This window comes from Mixophyes fleayi, chromosome 2, assembly GCF_038048845.1.
Source record: "Mixophyes fleayi isolate aMixFle1 chromosome 2, aMixFle1.hap1, whole genome shotgun sequence".
Lineage (NCBI taxonomy): Eukaryota > Metazoa > Chordata > Amphibia > Anura > Limnodynastidae > Mixophyes > Mixophyes fleayi.
The window spans coordinates 288,177,112-288,203,824 of NC_134403.1; the positions used below are offsets into that span (position 1 = coordinate 288,177,112).

At 39.1% G+C, this 26,713-nt stretch overlaps 1 protein-coding gene across 1 annotated transcript in view; it reads left to right on the plus strand.

Annotated features, from left to right (window-relative positions):
• TSPAN2 (tetraspanin 2) overlaps nt 1–26,713 on the plus strand; it is a 150,310-nt gene that overhangs the window by 51,221 nt on the left and 72,376 nt on the right. Inside the window, exon 2 of the mRNA XM_075196348.1 lies at nt 546–651. Coding sequence (XP_075052449.1) covers nt 546–651 — 106 coding nt within the window. The remainder of the gene's footprint in view (nt 1–545; nt 652–26,713) is intronic.

Genomic DNA, 26,713 nt, shown 5'->3' on the forward strand with positions numbered 1-26,713 from the left:
ACCATTATTATTGGAGGTAGGACCCATGATGCTCTGCAGAAGTGTGAATGGTTGATCAAATCTGGCCTAAAGGGACAAAAATAAATAAATCTGTGAACCTTGTGAATTTATGTTTGAGGGTTCTGGGCTAAAAGCATCCTTTTCAGTAGTAAATAAGATTCATGGCCCACAAGTTAATCTTATTCTCCAGGGAGTTTAGTTGCCACCTGCAATATACGGAGATACAAGATTAAGGGCTAGATTTACTAAGCTGCAGGTTTGAAAAAGTGGGGATGTTGCCTATAGCAACCAATCAGATTCTATCTTTCATTTATTTAGTACTTTTTACAAAATAGCAGCTAGAACCTGATTGATTGCTATAGGCAACATCCCCACTTTTTCAAACCCACAACTTAGTAAATCTAGCCATAAATGTTATTTTGAATTTAAATGGACATTTTTAGGTAAGAAGGTAAAATTTACTTTTGTGAATTGGTGATTTTTGAACAAACGTGAACAAATAACAAACAAACAATCATGTGCCATTATTTTATCTATATTTTCAGCTGGCAGGATCATCAGTAGTGTCTGTTGGTTTGTGGCTTTTATTCAGTGGACAGTTAAAAGAATTACATGCCGAAGATGAAGATGTTTATGCCTTCTTTTATATTGGTAAGTAAGAGGAAAACTAATTGTATTGTGTTATTGATATACTGTTTTACTGTATTTTATGTTGCATTGTATTCTATTGCACAGCTCGGACTGCTTGTCCTCCGGGACCTTTATGAACAGTCAGTCAACAGTCAGCTTACCCAAAGGTTTTTTATTTCCTTCTTACTAGCATGCTAATGTTGTCTGCTCAGGCAGTCTACTGAGAATCCCATAGTTGTCTGGTAAGCCAGCCTGAACTTGGTAATAATGAATTAAGAAGGAGTGGGACCTGAGACCTGTATGGGTGGGTACAATTACATACCAGTGGTGATTCCAGACATCGTTTGACAAAGAATTTGTCAGTATGCATGCTATTTCCACCTGCAGTGCTGTTAATGGCATTAGCATAGTTTTGGCACACAGAATAATTTTTAAAACAGAACAAGCAAGCCAAGGGAAACACTTTCATATAGCAGATCCACTGTGCCATTTACCTTTGTCTGAGTTTTATTGGTATGTACTTTAGAAGGTTTACTGTGCCAGTGGATCTGCCTTGGCTGGAGCAGCTATAAGCCACCCAGTCTGTCACTGTTGAAGAATGACATTTTAATAGTCTTAATATTTTTGGCTTTTATCCACTTGTTCTATTGAGCTTTTCTCCCACCTATACATTCTTTTTAGACAGGCATTATATTACTATGAAAAGGGCCAAGAAAAGGACTGTTGGGATATTTGATAACACATTTTAAGAGTAAAAACCCTTGTGTATTGTCACTTGGTGTAAATTGGAATATATGCCCCCTTGATGTAAAATTTTGACAATAGGACCTCCATCTTTTTGCGGCATATAATATCTGTATAACACATATAAATCGATATTGTCCATTAATTTTCCTGTAAATTACTTTTGTATAAATGATGTGTTTTGACACCAGAATTAGTAACAGAAATAGAGTGGTATTAATGACATTCTATAAGTCATTGGTGTGACCCCACCTTAAATAAAGTATTTTGTTCTAGATTAAATATATCCAGAAGGACATAAGTACATGAGAGATTGTGCAAAGAAGGGCAAATAAAATGGTGCATGGTCTAAATCACAAAACTCACTAGTAATGACTAAACGGTCTAAATATGTACAACTTGAACTAGAGAAGAGGAAGGATATGATAGAAACTTTCAACTCAAGAGTTTTAGTAAGGTACAGGATGGAAGCATTTAGCAGAGGAAGAGAAGCATTAGAACATGTGACAGGCACTAAAACTGGAGATTCAATTATATTACTACAGGTTTTGTAACACTGCCAAATTTCATCCCATTGTTATTCTATCAAAACCCCAATTAATACTTTTGGCTACTAGTTTATACAGTGCAAAAACATTTGGCATGCATTTATTACAAGCCACTGGAGGTCACAGCAGGTTTCCGCAATGTGGTAAACACATATGGGTAGAGTAGATGAATTCGGAAAACGCAAATGCAACGCACTGGAATGTTAGTAAATGTGAGTGGGTGTAGTGACATTTAATGGGTTCTATTGTCAGACCCATTTACATGCATTGTGCTAGCATTTAAAATGCTAGTAAAATGTGGGAAATGAACACCTGTGGGTCTGAGGCCTTCAACAGCTGTTATAAAATTGCAGGGTCACGTGAACACATGGGGATATGCAACATCAGAGTCCCATTTCCCCACAGTCACTCCACTGGTTTGCAAACTACACAGAGTCAAATATGTGATCTTAAAGGTTCTCGGTTAGCAAGCAGAAACATTATTTACTAGTTAATGCTTTTTAATAAAGCAGGACAGGATGAAGGGGTTAATATTTTGAAAACAGGGAACTAATAAAAGTATTTTGTCTTATGTATATATTTACATTTTTTTGTGGTCAATGAATGGTTTCAAATGGATTTTCTTGGCTTCAAATCTCAGTTTTATTTCACTAAGTATATTTAAATCACCTCTAAAAAGTTATAGGTCATCTAATAAATTGTGTAAATATAGATGCACAATCTTACAAATATACAGTATATTCTTGTGTCTGATTACACTATATATTTGTTAAGTTTAGATTAAGGAATTCTCTGGCATAAATATTATTGACTCTAAAATGATTTGTATATGAAATATATCTTCATGAAGGCTAATCTGGTTAGTATATATGACCAATAAATGTTCATTTAAAAACTGTTACAGTAGCACTGGCTGCTGGGTTATAGCACTGATAAGCCTTTGCTGAAACTTTTACCCTGGAAACAAGGTAAACATTACCACCTGCTAATGGAACTGTTGTTTTATGGAACCTGACATATCAGACTTTGCCATAATTATATGTCCAATTTATGCTAATCATTATTAACTAAAACTGGTATCTACTTGTGTACACACTTTTTAAAAAGCATAGAACTGTAGAGCAGTGTCTGCTCTTCTACTTGATAAGGTTCTCAAGACACATATAGGTCTATGTATCAAGCAAATATGAAAAAAGTGGCACATTTACACTCTTGGAGAGAACATTCACACATGTATTAAGCCGCCCGGTATTGTAGCTGCATTCCCGCACTGATCTGTGCAGGACATAAAGTATTGCTGACTATGTAAAGTAAAAAAATACGATTTTCAATTTGCCAATGTGTATTTTGATATTCAAATTGAAATGTACATTCTTTCTAATGCCAGCCACTAATTGATGCATAATTAACATAGGTTTCATTTAAAAATGTCTAGTTGGCAACTGTCTAATTTCCAGAGACAGTCTCAGTATCTTATGACCTAATTTTCAGAAGTAAGTATACAGTACATTTTCTCTTATTCTTTGTGTTGATACAATTCTCTCTACCCATTCTTATTCTCTGGGGTTTGCAACATTAATATTTATAAAACACATTATAGGTTATAACTTTATGATGGAGATTTTCATGTATCAAGTTCCTCCTGGACAGTAACACAAGTAAGATGCTTTGATGTACCTGCCTATGGTTAAAATACCCCTGGAGAATATTTTTTTAACTGTTGGCAACGTGATCGTTATGATCTGTCAACGCTGAACCTGTCGACAGTCAGACTGTCAACACCAAAATGTCGACAGGTTCAGTGTGTCTATGTAGTTAAACTGGCGACATTGGGACTGTCAGCAGGTAGTAAAGTAGACAGTCACAATGTCGACATTCAAAGGACAGTGTCAGCGGCAGCTGAGGAACCCACCGCCAATACAACCACCGGATCCGCCGGCACAATATAATAAATAATACAGGAAAAATATAGTTAAATGAAACATCAGTACATAAATAAAAAAACAGTGTGCACCCCCTCCCCAGCAGCTTTACCCTAGTGCTGCAAGTCTAGGCTGTTTGCAGCTAAATCGAGGGGACAAAATGCTTTGATCCCCCCGGTTTTCGTAATACAACCACTAGGCTTTGCCAGCTGGGGCTGATGGCACTATAGCTAGGGAACCCGCAATGTGGGGCCATTTTTGTCCCCCAATTGTGCTATTGGGCACCTGTCACTCTGTAAATCAGTCACACAAAGTGTACATCTCTTAACAGCTCCATTCTTCCCTTTTTAACCAAAGGATTGGATGTTTTTGACTATACAGTTAGCGCATGACATATGGTGAAAAGCGGTGCATATTCTCTGGATGTCCCAACACGACCTAAAGCTTAACATGCCCAAAACCGAACTTATCATGTTACCTCCTCCCAGAGTCACCAAGTTCCCTCAAATCACCCTCTCCGTCAACACCAACAAAATCTCCTCTTTCAAAACCTTTACTTTACACTTGACTCTGCCCTCTCCGTTATTGCTCTTGACAAATCTATTTCCAAGTCCTGTCACCCCCACCTTTGAAATATTGCTAACATATGTCCTTTCCATTCCCATTCCATTTCCTCATCATCACCTGCCTTGACTACTGTGAACGACTCCTATCTCCCATTCCGCTCACCCATCCATTCTTGCTACAATTCAGCCTAAATGCATCCTAAATGCAAGACGTCCCAATATTATTCCTCTCTTGCTATCCCACTTATGCTGCACTACTCTCCAAATCTCTACACTAGCTCCCCATGTCCTCCAGAATCCAACTTGGCTTGTGATTGGTCCTTCCGCTCTCAACTGTACTCCTCCAACCTCCCACCATATTTTAGCTGTCAGGAACGGAGGAGCCCTGGGTAAAAGGCTACATTTAGCTGTGCTTGGGGTTCCAGCTAAGGGGCGGGGGGAGGACATATTATTACAAATTTTCCAGTAGGTGGTAGTTCAGTTTTAAGCTTTGTTTGCAATGCCTAAGCTGAGAATAAATAAGTAAATATTTTATCAGTGATTCATTTTCATTGTAGCAGTTTATCAAGTTTGAATCACTTCAATTGACTCATTAAAGCTCATTATTTGTTATAATTGACTCAAATACAGCATTTGAGAACTTTAAATGTGCTCATCTTTAATCTCAAATATTTTTAGAAAATGATGCTGAATAATTTGGGGAAATTCACTGACAATGCTTGAGTTAGCTTCAAAATACAGCACTGATTATAATTGTGTGTTTCTCATAGAACAAATTGCTTCAGATCGACTCTTACAACCTCTAGGAAATTATGTGTGCCTAGAGCCTTGTATAATTTCCTTTATTTTATCAAATTCATGTGATGCCAGGTTAGCTGTGCAGCTTGGTGTGTAAACATTTCATTCCAGAGAGTTAATCATCATACGGTATTATGTAGTATATACTGTGTACCCACTGGCCATTCTCTCTTGGGTGAAATTACTTCTGTACCAGCTGCCAGGGCCAAAACTATGTTTTTATACAAAATTCTTGCAGGGCCTGCAAGATAATGAATTTCACAGCCATTTATGTCATTTAATCTGCTTTGGTACATGCTGTGATTTTACTTCTAAGCTGCAAAAATCTCTCAAAAATAAATAATAATACAGTGAGTTAACTAAGTAAAATGTATTTCTATAACCAACTTAGCACATACAATATAATCATACATATTGATATAAATAAGTGGCTTTACATGCTCTTTAACAATATTTCTTACTTAGAATTGCCTCCCTGGTATGGCTTTATTCTGTCATTGTGAAGGAAAGTGATGCATATACCAAGAAGAGCAATGTATGTTTTCAGGGTTATGTATGCCAACCAGTGTCAGACTGGGGCATGAAGGGCCCACAGGGGAATACCCCAGCTCTCCGGTGGGCCAGTCCGATCCTGATGCCAACAGATTCCAGTTTTACTAATTGTGACTCTCTCCTTAGCATCATTCAAATAAAACAGTATCACCAAGGCTATCCCACTCTCTTGTTTATAACATCACCTACCTTTTAGTTGGCGATTACCCCAATCATTTATGAAAGTGGACGTCCTTTTTCTATCATTATCAGTCAACCAGGGACGGCCTACTAATTATCGGTAGTCTTAAGCTTTAGCAGTACTAAAAGCTTGAGAGCTGTCAGTGAATCTATGAGACTTTTATAATGTTGTGTATAATTCTGTGTAGTTTGATTTCGTAATGCTACCTGCTCTGGTACTGTACCCACGGCTGTATGCAGTAGGGACAGGTTTCCCTTAATAAAAAGGGACAACTATTTACAAACCTGAGACAGGTGCACTTTGGAACCTGTAACAAAGACTATACAATGTCGCTGGGCGTTGTTTATACATAAAAGTAATTTAAGCTACTAGTTGTAGCCTGCGGTGCTAAATGTATATTTAATTTCTTTACAAATAAGCATTGCCAACACTAATAGTTCGGTGTTAATATTTTTATAACCCATTTACTACTAATTGTAGAATTATTTCTCTGGCCAAAAATATATTGTAAAAAGAAAATTCGCAAATTGCAGTAGATAAAGACATAACTTCAACAAAACTCCATTATGCAGATCTGACCCTATGTATCGTAGTGAGGGTCGCAGTAACTTGTAAAGTCAGCAGTAGGTGGAATATTCCACATAACAGTCAGTTTAAAGTAGTGGAAAACTAGTTCCAGAAGATAGAATAAGGGGCCTTTTCATGCAGTATACCACACAGAATCCCCTTTATCCCTGTGTTTCTTGGTGCTGTCTGTAGCTCCCAGAAATCCAGTCACATTTTCCATCTCAGGATGCAGTTTGAGTACATATACTCCAAATAAAAATGAAGCAAATAGCCAAATACACATGATTTGCTGATCAGGAAATGATGGTCTAATTACCTGCAGGCTGAATGGATGCTAGTGTCAGAAGCTTAAGGCAGTTTACTATTAATTACACAGAATAATAATCCACTGTAGGCTTGCTGCATACACAAATCTAGAAGCAGGATGTTTTATAGTTCATGACTGGCCCAATAAATCCTACAGAATGTGTGATTTGTAAACATAGGGACCAGGACACACATTCACAGACATTTAAATTCAAGTTTTGTTCACTGATACTTGGATGGTTATATGAGTAAACAAGGTAATGCATTTACGCATTGTATATAGTCTCATATTTGTCAACATTTCAAATGGACCAAGGGGTATATTTAGAAAAATGCGAGTTTGAAAAAGTGGAGATATTGCCTATAGCAACCAATCAGATTCTAGCCGTCATTTTGTAGAATGTATTAAATAAATGATAGCTAGAATCTGATTGGTTGCTATAGGTAGCATCTCCACTTTTTCAAAACTGCAGTTTAGTAAATATACCCCCAAGACTTAATATTTGTTACAAAAAGCCACATTGCAACAAATTGCTCTGCTCCAGCATGCTGCTGTGTGAGCCTATCCATTTATGGACTAGCTTAATCCTTCATTATTTTTATACTTATGCTTTTATTTTAATTTCATGATGTGTGAACGCTTGTCTTGGCATCACAGATTTATCTATTTACACCTGCTGTCTCTATCTCTACTACCTTTCTAATTGACAACCTGTTTTGACCTGGCTTCTCTTTGCACACATACCTATCTTATTCTAATTTGTTGTCAGCTTTTGCATTATGCAGCTTACCTGGGGTCTGTGACCTGTGGGTATCCTGTGGTAAAGCCCATACTTCCATGTGGAGGCAAGGGCAAACGCTGAATTTCTAGAGGGGAAAGGTGGGGTAACAAATGCTTGGCTTCAGTAAAAAAAAATAAAAAAAAAAAATGCTGAAATAATAATAAAAATAGAAAAGTACAACGTACTGTATATAAATGTAATAACGTATATTAAATTAACAAAAACCTCTTTACCAGCTATCAGTAACCATGCCAGTTTCTCATTTTTTTCTACACTTCTCTTCCCTTACACTTACACATCTCATATAGGGCTTGATGGCCCTCTTCCCTCCCCTTTCTCCTCCTCTTCCTATCCTCCTTTCCTAGGTCCTTGTTGGACAGGCCGTGGTCTAGATTTCCCCTCCCTGCTGATACCCTACTTTTCTCTTTCATCCATCTGGGGGGCACTGCTAACCATGGGGTTGAGTAGGGTAAGGAGGAGTTGGGCACCTAAATAGTTAACTCTTTTAGCTGCCGACAGGCCCTCCCCTTGCCAACCCCCAACGGAACTCAGTTTGATGTAGGTGCCCAAGGAGTATGGGCTGAAGTTAAACAGCTGCACAGTGAACAATGTTTACTGTAGTTAGGTTTTTTTTCTTTTATTTTTAAAGTTTTATTTCTTTTAGCATTACACGAGTGGCTCTGTAATACAGAGCACACTCGTTGCCGGAGAAGCAGCTGTCAGTAGGGGAGTCGCGGCTCCCGCTGACAGTTTCACACTGAAACTGTGAGACTTTTCACAGTGGGACAAGCGGTCTGTTCAGACAAAGGCAAAGAGCGCCGGGACGCCTGCTGTCCCCGGAGGCCATTTTCTGAGGAGGAGAGGAGAGCGGAGCATACCAAGTCTCCTCCTCAGTGAAGGAGGAGGGGGGACTTGGAGAAATGGCAAATAGAAGGGCAAGTTCTGCAGATACCAGATGATTCCACTTAATGGAGAAGTGGAAATCGCTGGTATACTGCATAAAAAACGGAGAGATCAGCGGAAGGGGAGTTGTATAAAGAACCCCCTTCCCCACTGAAGGAGCAGGTGAGCGATTCCTCTGGCGCCAAAATACACAGGAGGAAAAGACACAGCAGCCATTCTGAGAGGAAATTGCAGCTGCTGACAGACTTCTCCCTGCTAAGTACCATTTATTCTCTCTATATATGCTAGATAGAGAAGTATAAATATTGTGGGCACATATACTGTCTATTGACTTGTTCATAAATTAGTTAGTATTTCTGAGAATTATCTTGTGTGTTTGTGCCTAGTCTGTCTTGTACGTGACTTTATTTTTTTTGCTTATGATGGCTGATAAAAGTAAAGCAACACGTGCCAAATGTTTTGCCTGTTCCAAATGTAATGCTAAATCAGCTGGTGAACATCTGGACCTAGGGGTGCTTTGTGCTGATTGCGCTGCGACACCTGTAGTGGTGCTGCCTAAGGACAGCTCCATTCAGGGGGCAGATCCCCCCCGAAGGGGTGACAGCTTTGACACAGGGTTGGGGGGTGACTAGTCCTTTGCCCTCAGTAATAGGACAATCTTCTTCCCTGGCATTCCAGGCATCACCCCAAGCGGGGGATGCTGGATGGTCTGCAGTGGCTAAAGGTTTGGACCAGCTATACCATTTGCTGGAGAATCCTAGGCATTTACAAATAAATAAGAGCCATAGATCAGCGAATCCGCTTTTGTCTCTGTCTGACTCATAAGGAATCTCTGAGGAGGAAGGCGAATTGTTAGAGGACTCTGATCCTTGATTAGTAGAGTTAGAGGAAGGCTCTAGGTATCAAGGTATGGATGATCTGGTAAAAGCAGTACGTCAGACATTGGGGTTTGTGGAAGTGGAAAAGACTAGGTCTTTGGAAGGTCTCTTTTTAAGAAGGTTTCTAAACAGGTGATCCGGTTCCCTCCCTCTGCAGAGTTGAGAGAGATCGCAGAGGCCTCTTGGAAACAACCGGATAAGAAGTTTAATATGCCCAGAAAATTTGGGTCATTATATCCGCTGCAAGAGGAGCATATGACCCAATGGGAACAGGTGGCGAGAGTAGATACTCCTGTGGCGAGGTTGGTTCTCCAGACAACACTGCCGGTACCAGGAACGGCTCCATTACAAGATCCGACTGATCGTAAGTTGGAAACTTTTCTGAAGTCGGTCTTTACAGCTGCTGGTACAAACTTCAGACCTGTGTTTTCTTCAGCCTGAGTTGCAAGGGCTATGGGAGCATGGGCTAGGCAGTTAGCATCCGCCTTACAGGCTTCGGAGTTGTTCCCTTTGGCTATGCACCTGAAGGAAGCGGCAGGTTATGTGTATGAAGCGGCCCAGAATTCGGCATCCATATCATCTTCTATTTCAGCTACAGCGGTAGCAGCAAGAAGAACATTATGGTTGAGATCTTGGGAATGTGGAATCTAAGAGATCATTAGAATCCATTCCTTATGCTAGTGGAGTTCTATTTGGTCCAGAATTGGACTCCTGGATCTCACAGACCTTGGGGGGGAAAGAATACATCCTTACAGGTTAATACTCCTAGACCTAGAACTCCAAGGTTTGGTTCTTTTAGACAGCCTTTTCGTCAGACAATCAGGTCAAGAGATTCTGGAGGTAGGAGACAATCTCTTAAGGGAAGGTCATCCTTTTCCTCCTCAGCAGGACGTCCCTCTTCCGCCAAGCTTCTGGATAAACCGGCAGCATGACTACCATCCTCCTCTGTTAGCGGAGGGAGGAGTGGGGGGACGTTTGCTTCTGTTCAGTCAACAGTGTGCAGAGTCCTCAGGGGACAGATGAATTCAGGGAATCATGGGAAGAGGTTACATGATAGACTTGGTAAGGCCAGCTCCTCACTGGTTTTTTGTAACCAGTTTGCCCCGCTGTCCTCTGAAAAGACAGGCAATGCTCACCTGTGTCGATTTGCTTCTTTCACAAGAAGTTATTGTAAAGGTTCCGGAGCACCAGAGAAGGAAAGGGTTTTACTCAAACCTATTCCTGGTCCAAAAGCCGGATGGTTCGTTCAGGCCAGTGCTGAACCTCAAGCAACTAAATCGTTACCTGAGGGTAGTCTCCTTTCGGATAGAATCCCTGAGGTCAGTCATAAACAGGCTAAATGTATATCCGTCAACGTGGAGTGATTTATTTACTCCAAAAAATCCACGTCTTTTTCACTTTGTAGTTCCTAATTTATGCCCCCTTAATAAAACCAAGATGAATCACTAAGGCTAGGGATGCTTCACAAATAGGCAAATAGCAATGAACTTGATAGTGTGTCCAAAATAATAGGGGCAAACTCCATAGCCATACAGATACACCTAGTTCAATCTGTTTTAGGCAGCAACTGAAGCCATGTGGAAAGTCAATAAACTTGATTGTGGTAAAATAAATGAGCGCTGTACCTTAGGTCCTGAAGAAGCATCCTGGGGAGCCTGTATTGTGATTGGTGGTTCCATCTGAGGAAAGTTTAGCCATGATTCTCTGCACTATTTAACTTTGTCCTAGTTTGTCACCTGATCGCAACACAGCCAATCAGCAAAGATTTACATGTTACTGTGGTGATCATAGGCGCTTCTATAATGTTGACATGGCAGCAGGGTGGCTTAGTGGATAGAACTTCTGCCTCACAATGCTGGGTTCATGAGTGCGATTCCGATCATGGCCTTATCTGTGTGAAGTTTGTATGTTCTCCCCGTGTTTGTGTGGGTTTCAACTGGGTGCTCCAATTTCCTCCCACACTCCAAAAACATACTGGCTGCTATCAAATTGACCCTAGTCTCTCTTCTCTGTCTGTGTGTATATGTTAGGGGATTTAGACTGGAAGTTCCAATGGGGCACGGACTGATGTGAGTGAGTTCTCTGTACAGCGCTACAGAATTAGTGGTGCTATATAAATAGCTGATGATGACATGAGATAATCACTATTATAGATCTCTCTTTGATGCTTTATCTACCACTAGACCTGTGTCTACAGTGGAAACATATAAAGATAAAAGAGTAAAGAACAATGATGTCAAATTGAACAATATAGTCACACAATTAAGGGTGGTTAGGCAAGAATGTGTCCAATCAATTTTTGTGTGTGTTTTGGAGTATCAAGAACTGTGCGTGGAAGAAGGTAATGGGAAATATTGTCAGGGAGTAGGACGTGAGTAATTTTTTCAATCAGATGACGTACCTCGTTTCAAAAAGAAAATAATTTTATTATATCGAAAATACAATAAACATATAGGAAGCAGGTCAGATGTTAACATACATTTTTCATATTTAATTGGGACGGGATTGAGGGGACGTTGCCATCCTATTCGTTGTCAATTACCCGTCATAGATTGTATCTAATTTTTAATATTGAAGAAGAGAGTAGGTTTCCAGGAACAACAAGGAAGAGCGGTACAAAAGATCCTAACACTTGAATGTTACTGGATTGCACCAGCTAACTATGACATGGAGCACCATGGTATTCATTAGGGGCCCCCACAAGAAAATTTGAAACCACAGAATGGCCCCAGGTTGAGGCCCTCAAATAACAGAATAAAGTCTTGAATAGAAAACAACAAGCATGTGCACGTCACCATGGGATTCCAACAGATATATATATATATATATATATATATATATATATATATATATATATATATATATATATATATATATATATATGAATATATATCATCATCACCGCTTATTTATATAGCGCCACTAATTCTGCATCTGCAGCGCTGTACAAAGAACTCACACCAGTCCCTGCCCTATTGGGGCTTACAGTCTAAATTTCCTAACACACACACACACACACACACACACAGACTAGGGTCAATATGTTAGCAGTCAATTAACCTACTAGTATGTTTTTGGAGTGTGGGAGGAAACCAGAGCACACAGAGGAAACCCATGCAAACATGGGGAGAACATACAAACTCCTCACAGATAAGGCCATGGTCGGGAATTAAACTTATGACCCCAGTGCTGTAAGGCAGAAGTGCTAACCAATAAGCCATTGTGCTGCCCAATTATATATATAAAAAGTCAATTTTTTCACTTTGGTCATTCTCTCTCCTCCGGGGTAGGACACCCTCCTGTCATCACCTGTTCCTCTGTCTCACACCTTCTGCATGACACACAACAGAGCCACAATGGTTATTCTACTGAACTCCTCCCTGAGCTGTTTCCCCAGCTCTTCACTGAGCTGTCTGCGCTTCCTATTGCAGGACACCACATATACTTTTCAGCCTTGTTGGGACGGAACCCAAATTCCAGGGCATAAACAGGTTGCAAACCACCACCTAGCCTGCAACCACCACATAAAGATATCAAAGGCTGAATATTACAGAGCTAAATAATATGTAGAAAATAGCTGGGTGTTTATACTTGACTACACAAGTCCACCATTTTCCCTTTCACACCCCAGCTGCAGAATTTAGAAAGGGAGTGTAGCTTGGCTTATTTGTTTTGAATACATGTGCCATTTGACTTGGTTAATTCATAAACAGGAGCAGGACCAGTGATGTCACAGTAGCTGTGATGACTATATGTTCTGCTTTCTGTCCTTTGTCAGATCCCATTTCAACAGTTCATTAAGATGTGGGTGTCACACTATACATGCAGTACTTGTGGTTCGCATATCACACATGTAAGGAAAATAGGAAAGATACAACAGTATCTTCATTACACAAAATCATACAGCAATTCAACTATATGAAAACATCACTTATCAATATCCAGGTGGGACAACAACCCCTTAGTTTAGACCCTAACTCACACAGTCACTGGTCTGGTTAAGTCCCAGATGATACATTAGCAATACTTCCTGAGAAATGCTGCAGGCCACTTTCCAGGACAACCACATTGGTGATGATGAGTCCTACTTGTTGATCCTGGCCACACTCTACCAGCATGGTAAATCAGCAGCACAGCAGTCTAATAGTACAAGGTCACGATCATACCTAGTAGAAGCCTAAACTTCAACACCAGTTCCGAAAGTTCAACACTGATCCCTCCAGATCAATCTTTTTTTTTTAAAAGGATACAATTTTCCATGATGTAGGGGCCATGGTGGATACTAAATATCTTGCATAACCCTGATTGGGCAAGAGTCACAAAGGGTCTAACTGGGTTGTCGCTCTTCATTATTTGTGCCATCCCTAGCCCCTGACAGAAAGACACCTGGATGTCATCATCATCATCATCATCACCATATATTTATATAGCGCCACTAATTCTGCAGCGCTGTACAGAGAACTCACTCACAGCAGTCCCTGCCCCATTGGAGCTTACAGTCTAAATTCTCTAATATAGACACAGACACAGACAGACAGGGAGAGACTAGGGTTGATCTTTATGTCTTATAGAACAATAGGCACTTTATCGAAGGGGATCAGTCTCCTTGATGAATAGAATCTGTCAGAGCTATCCTGTCCCATCCATAATTTTCCTATATTAATAAAGGGTCAGTTGATCCCAGCTTCCTATTTTAGAGAGAAGTAGGGGAGGGGTGTGCTGTAATACTTTAAACATCCAGTCCCGGATGCTGCCGGTTTTAATTAGCACCCATCTGGCTATATTTAACAAAAATGAAATGATCATATAAATCAATTAGTATTACAGTACAACATCACAGTAGATTAATTTTCCCCACTCACAATATCAATGAATGGCACTTGTGTACCCATACTGTTCTTGTAATACAAGTTCCATTGAGAACAAACTTCAAGGGATGGGTTACTTAGTAGGTTTGTTAGTTGCATATGGAACCCTGCGTCCATGTCAATTAGTAAATCAAATCGCAGGCTCTATTCCATACACTCCTTTCCACAGTGCAACATGTCTTGTATAGGGCATAGTGATCTAGCGATCAGTCTCAATGATGGGGAAGTTTATACACAACCAAAAGGGGAACGAATATTGGGGAAGTGCAACAAATTATAAATATCCAAAAGCACCAGTATGTGAATGTGCATGGAGATGTTCATAATAGTCTGTACTGAAGGGGACATTTCCATCTCATCACATTGGGAGGGGTTTCAGCTATCAGGAGTTAATACATTACTTTTTAACACAGCTGCAATGGAATATCCATTTACCACTGAACAATGTTAATGGTTTATGTCTGAAAATTGTGATTATTACTGGTCTCATCAATTTAAAATAATAAAAAACAATTCTGTATCAATCATTCATCATTGTAATATGGTCTATATGTAAAAATTCTTATTTATTACTACAAATTAAAAGCACATAACTAAAAGCAGATACCTCTTTCCTGAACACAAGTCATCCCTTTAACTACTACCTAAATACAAAAGAAAATTATATATATTTCATAAATATCTTGCATTATTGATTGGCAGGCATCTAAATAAAATAACTAGAGATGGGCGGGTCCGGTTCACCGAGAACCGAACCCACCCGAACTTTGGGTATCCGAGTATCGAACTGAGTAGCTCGGTACTCTCCCGCCCGCTCCAAATCCAAATCGAGGCCGAACGTCATTGTGACGTCGTCGGATCTCGGGGCTCGGTTCCCGCGATACTTCAAGATTATAAATACCTGCCTCCACAGCAATCCATCGCCATTTGACAGAGGGAGAGAGCAGGGTGTAGTCACAGGCTGATTAGAGCAGGGACAGAGAATCCAATATTCTGATTCCAATTGTTGTAACAAAAATCGCTAGAGAAGAGAGGAGGATAGAGGTTATTTTTCTTTTTTCAATATTTGGCACTCCCCAGTGCTTTTGGGGTGTCCCCCATAATTGCGCATAAATATTTCTAGCTGTCAAAACTCATATTTGTCAGCAGTATCTTACCAAATAATTTTTACCACTACAATTGCTTTGCGCTCAGAATGGATTCAAAGCAGTCCACATATGATCAGAATGAGCAACCAGGTTCTGTCACCAGTCCTGATGTTAGTGTTCCTAGTACGTCATCTGGGCAAGGCGATGTTAAACTACACAGTGTTTCGAAATCAGTCCAAAAAACAAAAACCCCAAAAAATTTGACTGTGTTGAAGCAAAAAAGAAGTGTTACTGAGCAAAAGTTAAGTGCCGATAAAAAAAAAATTGCCAACATGCCATTCTACACACGCAGTGGCAAAGAGAGAATGAGGCCTTCACCTTTGGCTATTAGTAGCAGATCCCAAAAAGTTATCGAGCCAACAATTGGTGCACAACTACTGTTTTGCGTCAAAGACGAGCTGCAAGATAACAGTAAGGCATTAGAGGATAATGTTTGCTCTGATTCACAAATTACACCAATCCCTGTGGAGAGTCCATCCAACAGTGGGATGTCTAATCGTGAGCATTCTGTTAGTGTACCCATAAAGAAGGGCCCTTTCAGCAGTTCTGCTGATGTGTACCTGAACAGCCCGAGTGTAGCCGATGATACACAAATTGAGGATGCCACTTTGGAAATAGAAGAGGATGAGGGGGAGATTTGTGGAGGTGACGAGGGCGCTAATGAGGATGTTGATGATTATGATGCAGACAGATGATACCAAATTGCCTTTCTCAATTTCTATTTATATTCTAGATTATATAACGGCTGAATAGTTTTCTATTTTACTCCTAGTGGAGAGGGGATCTGATGCAGACAGATACCAAACTGCCTTTGTCCATTTCTTTGTATATTCGAATTTCTAGTTCTACAGTCTATGCAGGCTGCTTTTTTTTCTATTTTACTACAAGTGGATGGGAAGGGGGGGCATAGATAGCCACCAAACTACCGTGGTCCATTTAATTTTACTTTCTAGTTCCACAGTCTGTGCAGGCTGCTTTTTTTATATTCAACTACAAGTGGAGGGCGGGGGGGCATAGATAGCCACCAAACTACCGTGGTCCATTTAATTTTACTTTCTAGTTCCACAGTCTGTGCAGGCTGCTTTTTATAATATTCAACTACAAGTGTAGGGTGTAATATACACCCAAAGACGATGGCTGCATTGCCAATAATCAAAGATGGAGGAGGTAGACAACCAGGTTTGTCTGTATAATTTGCAGACAAGTGTTCGAATTAAGGACAGCCTACCAGGGATTAAACTGTTTTTTTCATAATTTATTATCTTTAGAATTACCTCACTTATTTAAGAAACTGGTGGAGCACTAAATTTTTCGAAAATAGCAAAACAAAACCAAACAAAACCAAAACCAAAACACACAAGGGTGGTTTTGCAAAAGCAAAACACAAAGGTAATCCAGATCCAAAACCGAATACAAAACCAAAACACGGGGGTCAGTGACCATCTCTAAAAATAACATACATTAAATAAACTTCCCTGTAAACTGCATTAATTCTCCCCATAATCTGCACACTCTGTAAATATAACCATGCTCCACTAGGATAAATGATCATTCACAGAAAGGATCTGCAGTATAAGGTAAAAATGAAGTTCACAAACATCCACAGTATAAACTACTACACAGTGACAGCTGGTATTTTAAAATAGTCACAGTGCATGTAATGCATCTATGGAACTAGGGATCTAGCATTATCCTTGTTAATGGATATGCAGGGAGCATGTTCCAGACAAACTAAGGAGAATCTGAACGCAAAAGGCTGCAAATAGTGCTGAGGGCCTTTCCCAGAGATCCCTGCCACGATTTGCCGATACCCTGCTGGCTTTCCCAAGAACTTTTTTTTCAATTTGTCACATAGTGTGGATTATATTGAGCAATCTGAGCCTAGCACATGTTTTCAAGTGATATTTAAGGTGAGCAGCTAGACATGTTTTAATTCTTTATGGCCTTAAACCTTTCACTACTTTTCAGTCCATGCCAAATTCAAACCTATCATGACCACACCAATACATATATTAGATTGCACTTGTATGCTTCTTTTCTTAACTATTTTCAGTAAACATTTTCAATAAATCCCATATTTTATTCTGCGACTTCTATATGCAATAATATATATATATATATATATATATATATATATATATATAGCATGTGTTAACATGTAGTACCATAGACCTAGATGAATAGCACAATATACTTTACCACTAGGAGCAACATGACATGAATGGTCATCTCCCGCAGGCATGAAATAGTGGAGATGATGTCAATGGTGTATCCTTCTGTCACCAGGGGCACCATTATGAAGTATGGGATCACTTCCCACATCTATTTAATTAGCAGTTGGGTGTATACATTGGCAGTGAAAGGAATAAAGGAAAAGCATTAAGAATTGAGACAGTGCTGGTTACTTATAAATAACAAGAACAACACAAACACAATGCACTTAGAGCATAGTTTTATTTTAAGGGCAGTGCCTGTGGTGCAAAGTTATCTTTGATTGCTACGGCATTCTGAATCTAGTGTTCTTGACCTCTTGTAAAGTTGTCTTGATAAAATTCTGATTAAAATATTTAGGGGTATATTTACTAAACTGTGGGTTTGAAAAATTGGAGATGTCGCCTATAGCAACCAATTAGATTCTAGCTGTCATCTTGTAGAATGTACTAAATAAATAATAACTAGAATCTGATTGGTTGCTATAGGTGACATCTCCACTTTTTCAAACCTGTAGTTTAGTATATATATACTTCTTAATCTTAAATATGTCTTCCTTTGATCAGTTAGAGCTTTTCTCACCACAACATGATATACAATACACTCTCACAGTGTCACCCTTTATGTTCCCTCACCTACTGTTTCTGTCCCTTTTTCCTTTTAGATTGTAAGCTCTTTTGAACAGGTTTGCATTCCTTCTTCCCCTTTATGCTGGTAGTAATTACTTGGTACAGTGCTGGTTGATGCTTGAATAAAAGACTTATGAATTATAAATCTACCCATTATATACCCAGATTATAACCCATTACATCAAATCCATTGTTAGCTTTTTACAAGGGTGGTGAGGTTCTGTTATTTTTCTATAATTTTCTGCAACAAATGGAAAACTAGTTTTGTCTCTAATGTTGCCTTTTTATATTTCACTATTTGTACTAGCTGGAACCACATTCTGCTGTCTTTTAAAACATTTGTTAAATGCTATAAAAGTGAACATTTTCCCTTGAGAAAAAAAACTTTAAAAATGTATGGAAACAACAGTTACAGATCTTGTACAAGATAATCAGTCGGTCGTATTGGCAAGTTGCTAGAATTGGATTTTTGCAGTTGGCTCCCATTAAGTCTTCAATTGAGACCCCAGACTTCTTTACTGCTTTACACTTAAACTGTAAATGGATTTCTTTTTTCTTTCAGTATGGGAGGCCCTATTCTATTTGGCCTTTTTACAGAATATCCTCAAACTATTTACATATGTTCCAAAAATATTTCCAATAATTCTACTGGAACAAAACCATTTACCAGCATTTCCAAATATGCTGAATTGTTTTTTAGATGATGGATAATACAGTACTACTATGCTGCAACACAGGTTGTCTGTATGTATTCCAATCATATAAATTATATTTGGTTTTGGGAAACACAATATGGATGCCAAATTAACTTACTGGGGTTAGAACATGGTATGAGCAATTTAGAATCCTATTGTTCTCATCTTTTTATTTTCATCATCATAGTAGCAGCATGGTGGCTCAGTGGTTAGCACTTCTGCTCAACAGCACTGGGGTCATGAATTTGATTCCCGACCATGTCCTTATCTGTGTGGCGTTTGTATGTTCTCCCCGTGTTTGCGTGGGTGTCTTCCAGGCACTCCGGTTTCCTCCCACAATCCAAATTAACATACTGGTAGGTTAAATGGCAGCTATCAAATTGACCCTAGTCTGTATATGTGTGTTAGGGAACTTAGACTGTAAGCTCTTTTGGGGCAGGGACTGATGTGAGTGAATCGTCTGTACAGTGCTGTGAAATTAGTGGCGCTATATAAATAAATAAATAAATGATGATCATCAGCTATTTGCATAGAGCCACTAATTCCTAACTAATTTACAGTCTAAATTCCATAACATACACACACACACAGACCAAGAGAGACTACGGCCAATTTAATAGCAGTCAATTAACCTACTAGTATGTTTTTGGAGTGTAGGAGGAAACCGGAGCACACGGAGGAAACCCACACAAACGCAGGGAAAACATTCAAACTCCACACAGGAATCAAACTCATGACCCAAGTGTTGTAAGGCAGAAGTGTAAACCACTAAGCCACCATGCTGCCCATATTTTGGGTAAACTTTTATTATTTTATTTAGTTTATGTTCTCACACTCATGACTGCACCCTGCATGCACACAAGGTGACTCCTACCACTGGAGTGTAATGACTTCCTAGGGAACGACACCCTGATACGTGTACTTTTAATACCCCATATATAGGAATTCATAGTGATTATTATAGTTGTAAAAGTCCTTGCTCACTTTCCTATTTACACCTGAATAATTATCACAGTCTATTCAAAAATATGTGGAAGGAAAACACGAGGACAGTCACCAGGGGTATAATTAGAGTTGCTTATTCAGACCCAGACAAGAAGTGACGTTGCAGTTGGAGTGGTGGGTCATCTCTTGATAACAGTATTGCGTGTATACACAGGCTTCTTTAAGATGTTACTTTGGCATGTGGAACTACATGAAAACATTCACTTTAACAATTAATAACAGCATAGCTTCACCCCATAACTCAAACCCAACTTATACCCAAAAATCATCAAATACACTTGTCAATAAATTACATACACTATTATAAATATAAAAACAAAATTACTAATCACATTTTAGAAAAGCTACCAGTTAATTAATTCTACATTTCGATTCCACATCTCACTCCACAGAATCGTTACCCTTATCCATTCACTCATTATCTCCCGCCTTGACAACTGCAACCTAGTACTATCTGGCCTTCCCCTCACCCACCTATCCCTGCTACAATCTGTTGTAGATGCCGCAGTCAGACTGATCTTACTCTATCATTGCTCTACATAACCTGCACCACTCTGCAAATCCCTACATTGATTCCTCATTATTGCCAGAATCCAATTGAAGGTACTCACCCTCACTTTCAAAGCCCACACCAACTCTACTCTCTCATGCACATCTGACCTTTTCATGAGATACTATTCCTTGGCACACTTAAATATGTGCCTTATCTCTTCTCTGCTTACCACCTCTCATTCCCACCTCCAAGACTTCTCTTGTGCTGCTCCCCACTTATGGAGCACCCTGCTCAACAAACCTGATCAGCCCTTCCCCAACTTTCAATTTTAATGTTCTCTCAGAAACTACCTCTTTATATCCTACCCTACACCAACCTGATACTACTCTCTCTCTCTGTTCTACCGGCTACAGTCCCAATCTCCTCAGAGTCCCACTAGCTCCTATTGTCTCAGCATTGTACTTTCACATTGTAAGCTCTCACAGACAGGGCCTGCTCTACCTTCTGTCTGCAGCTTCTTCTTTGTCAGCCTTGTATGTACTTGTTCTGTTTTTATGTATAATTTGTATTTTATGTCACTTATTATTCTGTCTGACACTACAGTGTATGTGGCTCATTACAAATAAACAAAGATGAAGATTTGAGCACTTGTTTGGCCCCCGTTTGTCTCTGCATGTCACCTACTGCTTTCATTTCCATTATTTCTTAGTGATTAATCTTGCTGTGCTTCTCAGATTGCTTGTCTTATATATTGTAAGATGTGATCTGCATTGCATGGTGCCATACACATTTACAAACATACATCTCATCTATTCCTGGTATTTCATACCTTCAGCACATGGTCAATGCAGGCATACCATACATCAAGGAAGAAAAGAAAATGTAAGTGGGAATGAGTCACAGAACGCTGTTACACGGCTGAATTTTAATAAGCTGGGTTTGTTTGTATAAATGTTTTGTATAGTATACAGACAGATAGGTGGCTCTATGGTTCTGTCACATTTCAAACTGCTATAATGAAGTGGAGAAGAATTGTCTACATTATCATGTCTGACATTCTCATTTTAGTTTACCAGCAGTGACTTGATATGTATGAGTTGTATTTCATGTCTTTGTGTTTCAGTAAAGAGCTCTCTAGTGTGATACTCACAAGAGATAATAGTGGTTTGACTGTTATTAATCAATGCAAAAGTCGCATTTTCCATATAAACTTTAATTAGATACAAACACCTTAACAACTGTTGCTTGCCCCTTTAAGATTCCAATGGGATATTTCTTTAGTATACATGTAGTAAAGATAAATGAAGACACATGTAATAAAGACAAATGAAGCTAAACAGAAAAGTATTTAGGGAAAATATGGAAATGTTTATGCAAGGGGTGGTAGTAAAGTGGAAGGTTGTTGGACTTTGATGTGACATTTACACTTTTGCTCAGTGCAACTCTTCAGATTTGTCTGCCTCCCACTTAGATGCACTTCTAGTTTGTGGAGACTTCCTCCAAGAGCAGATAATAGGTGTGCACCTAGTTGTGTGCTGGGCGGACAATCCAGGCACCCTTGTACAAAACTAAGGCATTTGGCAGTAAGCATTGAATGTGCTTTGTAAATTAGCAAAACTATTACTAGTTTTGTAGAGGAGAACATGTCTGAAATAGTCCTTCTAGGTAATATCAGACTACTCAAGATTCCCAAAAGATAGGCTTTAGGATTAAAAGATACAATGGCCTTCTCCTGTAGCTTCTGGGATCTGGCAACATCTTTACTCTGCTTGATTTTGCTGACTCTCTCAGTGTGTCCTCTATGGAACAATCCAAAATGTCCTCCTGGTATGAATTCCTTTTCAACTTAGACTCAGACTTGCATTAGATGCTTCAATGATCTGACTATATTAGATACGTTTCCAGAATTATCAGATCTTCAAACTGTCACAAACTGAGGATTGGATGGACCACTTGCTGGTATTATCGCAAATGAACAAGGAGGCGTGGAGTCTAACGCACCCCTGGTATTCACCAGGGACCCTCACAAGGGAGTATGGACTTGGCTGCTAGAGGTGCAAAGGTCGCGTTTCTCAGAGACAGTCACCAGCAAAGTGGTAGGTGAAGTCAAACAATCCGACTCAGGACCAGCCTGACATCGCGGTACAAAGCAAAGGGATGTCCAGAGAATGGTCTGAGTAAGCCAAGAGTCAGGACCAGAGATCCGAATGAGCCCAAATCACAATCCAAAGGGAAGGTCAGGAAACAAGGCTAGTCTGGAGCCAAAAGTACACTGATGCAAGGAAGCAGGATATAGGTGAGTGGAACAGACAGGGAGAACGCTGGAGCTAGGTTTGACCTAGGGTGCTGGAGCATCTATTTAAAGGGTTAAGAGAGGCCTGGTTGGCCAGGGGTGAATTCGGGCGGACAAGGGAAGCAAGAAGCATCCAGTTTCCTAGCGAACAAGACACAGCGCCTGCTACACACGCGCCCGCTATGTGCTGGGTCAAAAAGAGGAGAAGCTTCCTGTTGCTAGACAATGGGACACGCCCGGCAGGAAGAGGCAGACGAGAGAAGTGCGGGAACAGCCCCTGACACAAACTAGATAACATCATTCTAAAGTACATTTTCTTTGATATTAACAAATACAATATTTTATTAATACCAACATTATACCAAACATCAAAGATCTCTCTTTCACATTTATAATCTTTAGGTATGTTTCATTCAAGTTGAATCTCATCTATATACAAAATAATGACTGACCCATCTTCAGCAGATAAACAAATTACTATAACACTGATAATGCATTTTAACGTAATTTTATATTACATAGACTCTAATATAATTAATGTTTCATTAACCCCATCAACTCATTTCTTAATGTATCATCTCTTGTCTTCACTGATGAAGACATGCTGCCCATCCCCCTCTCTTTCTCTACTTTGTCTACCCTTGACATTTACATAAATTATGAGTGTACTGTTATTTATGATAATATTGTATACTTTTATGTTTTTTCTGCACATGACTGTAACTCTCATATGTATTGCTTGATCCGTATTGCCACTTAATAAAAATCATAAAAAAGGTACAATCATTTAAATGATTTAACTGTAGAACTCATAGGAATAGTCAATCTACAGAGAATTCTTCTGCCCAGGTGGATGTTTTTTATTTTAGTTGCCTTTTAATAAGGTAAAAGATCTGATGTGTACTCAATGCACAATCCCGGGCTTTTCTGTTGTATCCAATGGCAAATCTGCCTGAACAATAGAATTCTTAGAAGGTGGGGTTTCCCTTTAACAGTTTGTTTCAGCACCCCTATATGTGTGGACAGCTCTGGAGAAGATGAAAAAGGACCCAGGGAGCACAGGCAGTTGAAATGTAGGTGTCCTTTTACTAACAAATGATAATAGCCATTATGCAACTACTTAGTAAGAGGATACCATAATATTCTCCAGGAGGGACATAATGTGGTTAAGTGAAAGTAATTATATAGCTAAGACATTTGCTCAAGGAGTGATTGCGGACACTAATTTTGGGACTTAATCATCTTTGGAGTGTTATTCAGCTAATAAACCAGTCTTTTCATTTATGTGCTTTGAGAATAACTGGGAATTGGAAAGTCTGACACACTGATATACCAGAACAAACACTGTAATTACTAAAGCTTGCTCCAACCCCCATTACCATACAACGCAAATAAACAATTACATTTTCTATTTCTCAATTCTATTTAGTTTACAGTAAACTAAATGACTTTTTATGTAAGTATGGGGTGAAAGTTTTTTTAATAGAATGTATTTCAATTGTTCTTGCCAAATAAAACAAATAGGTCTATGCTTTACCCAACAATTCCACAGTGCAAATTATAAAGGATATGTATCACCAAAAATAATGACATTTCCATTTATCCAACATCATAGTTGTTTAAAGATGGTTTATTTGGTGTTTATGTAATAAAGTTAAATATGTACCAAGGCCCAGTCTTTATATCACTGTTTTTTCTATTAACTTGAAGTGTTATGAATGACTTTGTGTCACTGTGGGGGTCAAGGGCCAAAGGAAGAGATAAGATAACTTGCTAGTCACAAAGAGCTGCTCATTGTCAGGCCAAATTCTATGTATCTCCGTAAAATCACCACCTTAGCCACCATCTTGGGCACAGACCTGGCGGAAAAGCAGACAATGAGGTCACAGACGCACAATCTATGCAGTGTTTTTAGCCCATTTGTCGTGACTGATCTCTAATGTGGCAGATCGACTGAACCTTGTGCAAATGCTTCATCTATGGCTTCATCTATGACATGTTTCTTTATTCTATATCTGCTTGAATTTTATTTTAAAGGAACTTACACATTTGTTTTGTTTAATTGTGCCTAGCAACCCACATAAAGCTCTCCAGAAAGGTACTCCTACTAAGGGCATATTTATCAAAAGGCAACACAAGAAAGAGATTACTGCCACCGATAACATTGTATGCATTTGCATTGGAAAGTCTATTTATCAAGGATAGTGGTGTTACTTTTACCGCTGCAATACCTGTTCTGTTATCTCCATCTCGGTATGGAAATAACAGAACAACATCTCTAAACAATTTTTTATTATCAGAATGAAGGATTTTTTAAATGAAATGTTTTTTTTTAAACTAATTTACTTTTATTCCACTTTAATGAAGCGAAAGCCTGAGACGGCTAGGAATGGTGAAGCGGTAAGTTAACTCTTGCTGCATCAGGCCAGAATTTCCGGGGCCAGTAATTATTGCTTAGCTGCCTCTGTAAAAGAAAATTTGATAAATTGCGGTGAAGAGGGATTTTTTTTGCCTCGTTAAATATCAGCAATAAAAATATATTGCTTAATGTCTCAGAGGGGCTCTTAATAATAAATAGACCTCATGTCCCATAATTGAATATGTTATCCATCCCTTAATATTCACAGTAGATAAATGCAATGGGCAAATAAAAAAGGTTTATAGTTAGAGTCCGTTCATCTATTTCTGAATATGGCAGGTTACCAAACATCTTTGTTGTAAGTCGGTAAAGAAGTATTCTACTTATTCTGGTGCGACAGCTTTTCTTCTCTCTTCAAAGAAATTATAGAACAAGATACAATCATCAATGGTGAACGTATTCTTCTATTCCATATAGAGCATGTTATACATCCAACTGATCACAGCTTCTCAGTGTCAATTTCACTATCACTTAGAGCATAAAATCCGAATGACCTTAAGCAGGCACATTGTGTACAGCTGCAAGAAGCAGAGCTGGCGCCATAAGAATGTATTTGGTCATCTTCCAGGAAACAGGAGCTGCAAATTAAATTAACATTTTCAATACCAACTACATAGACTAAACCAAGATGCAAGAGAACTTTTTATTAACAGGTGCTGATCTCAGATTTGAAATTTGTACCATCCAGAATCTCATAATTCTCCTTATGATAAGCTTCCCTGCCAGATTATTAGATTAGTAACCTCCTTAGACATCTGCAGAACATCACATTTGTCTAACTTTCACTTGCCAGATTAAATAATGTATTTGCATCATTTCTGTAGAGCATCTAATAGACAACTGAAATAGCTCTTAAAGTGCACCTGTGGCTTAGAGCCAGTGATGTCAGCCATTTTCCAAGCTGAACGAGTATTCAGTACAATGCAGATCACCAATTCTCTAGGATCCAGAACATTATGGATCTTAGTCAGGAAGTGATTCAATGATATCTCTGGTTTCTGAAGAACAGGTAGGCTACAATCTAATGAATATTGGTCACCTTAAAAAATATGTACCTGAACTGTGCGTACCTCCCTACATTTAAAAGTGCAAAATTGGAACCAGTAAGCTTCATCCTGATTTGACCAAATCCTGCCCGAATCCACACAACCATTTGTTGTAAGCCATGCCCACTTACCAATAAGCCGCATCCCTTTTAGGAAATAAGGACAGTTCCATCAAAATAGTGTCTATGCCAGTGGGTACCGTTCATGTTAACTAAAATGTTTTTCGTTTTTAGAGGACGACCATGATATAATTGATTTTGGAAGCTTGAGCGCTTAAGAGTTATTAATTTTATCATAAAAGGTTTTTCCTGCCTGAGATTGTTGAGTGTTTTCATAGAAAATTTTGCTGATCGATACTTGTTTGAGAATATCAACAGGTGTGACAACTTTAATGAGCCATTACTTGCAAGCAGGGGCTGGCTGGGCTGGGGGCAGGGAGGCATTTGCCTCCCAGGCCAGTCTCATGGTGGGTGACCTTGGATTGGGTCTACTTATATATTTTTTCCTTTAAAATGTTCTTAATAGGCTG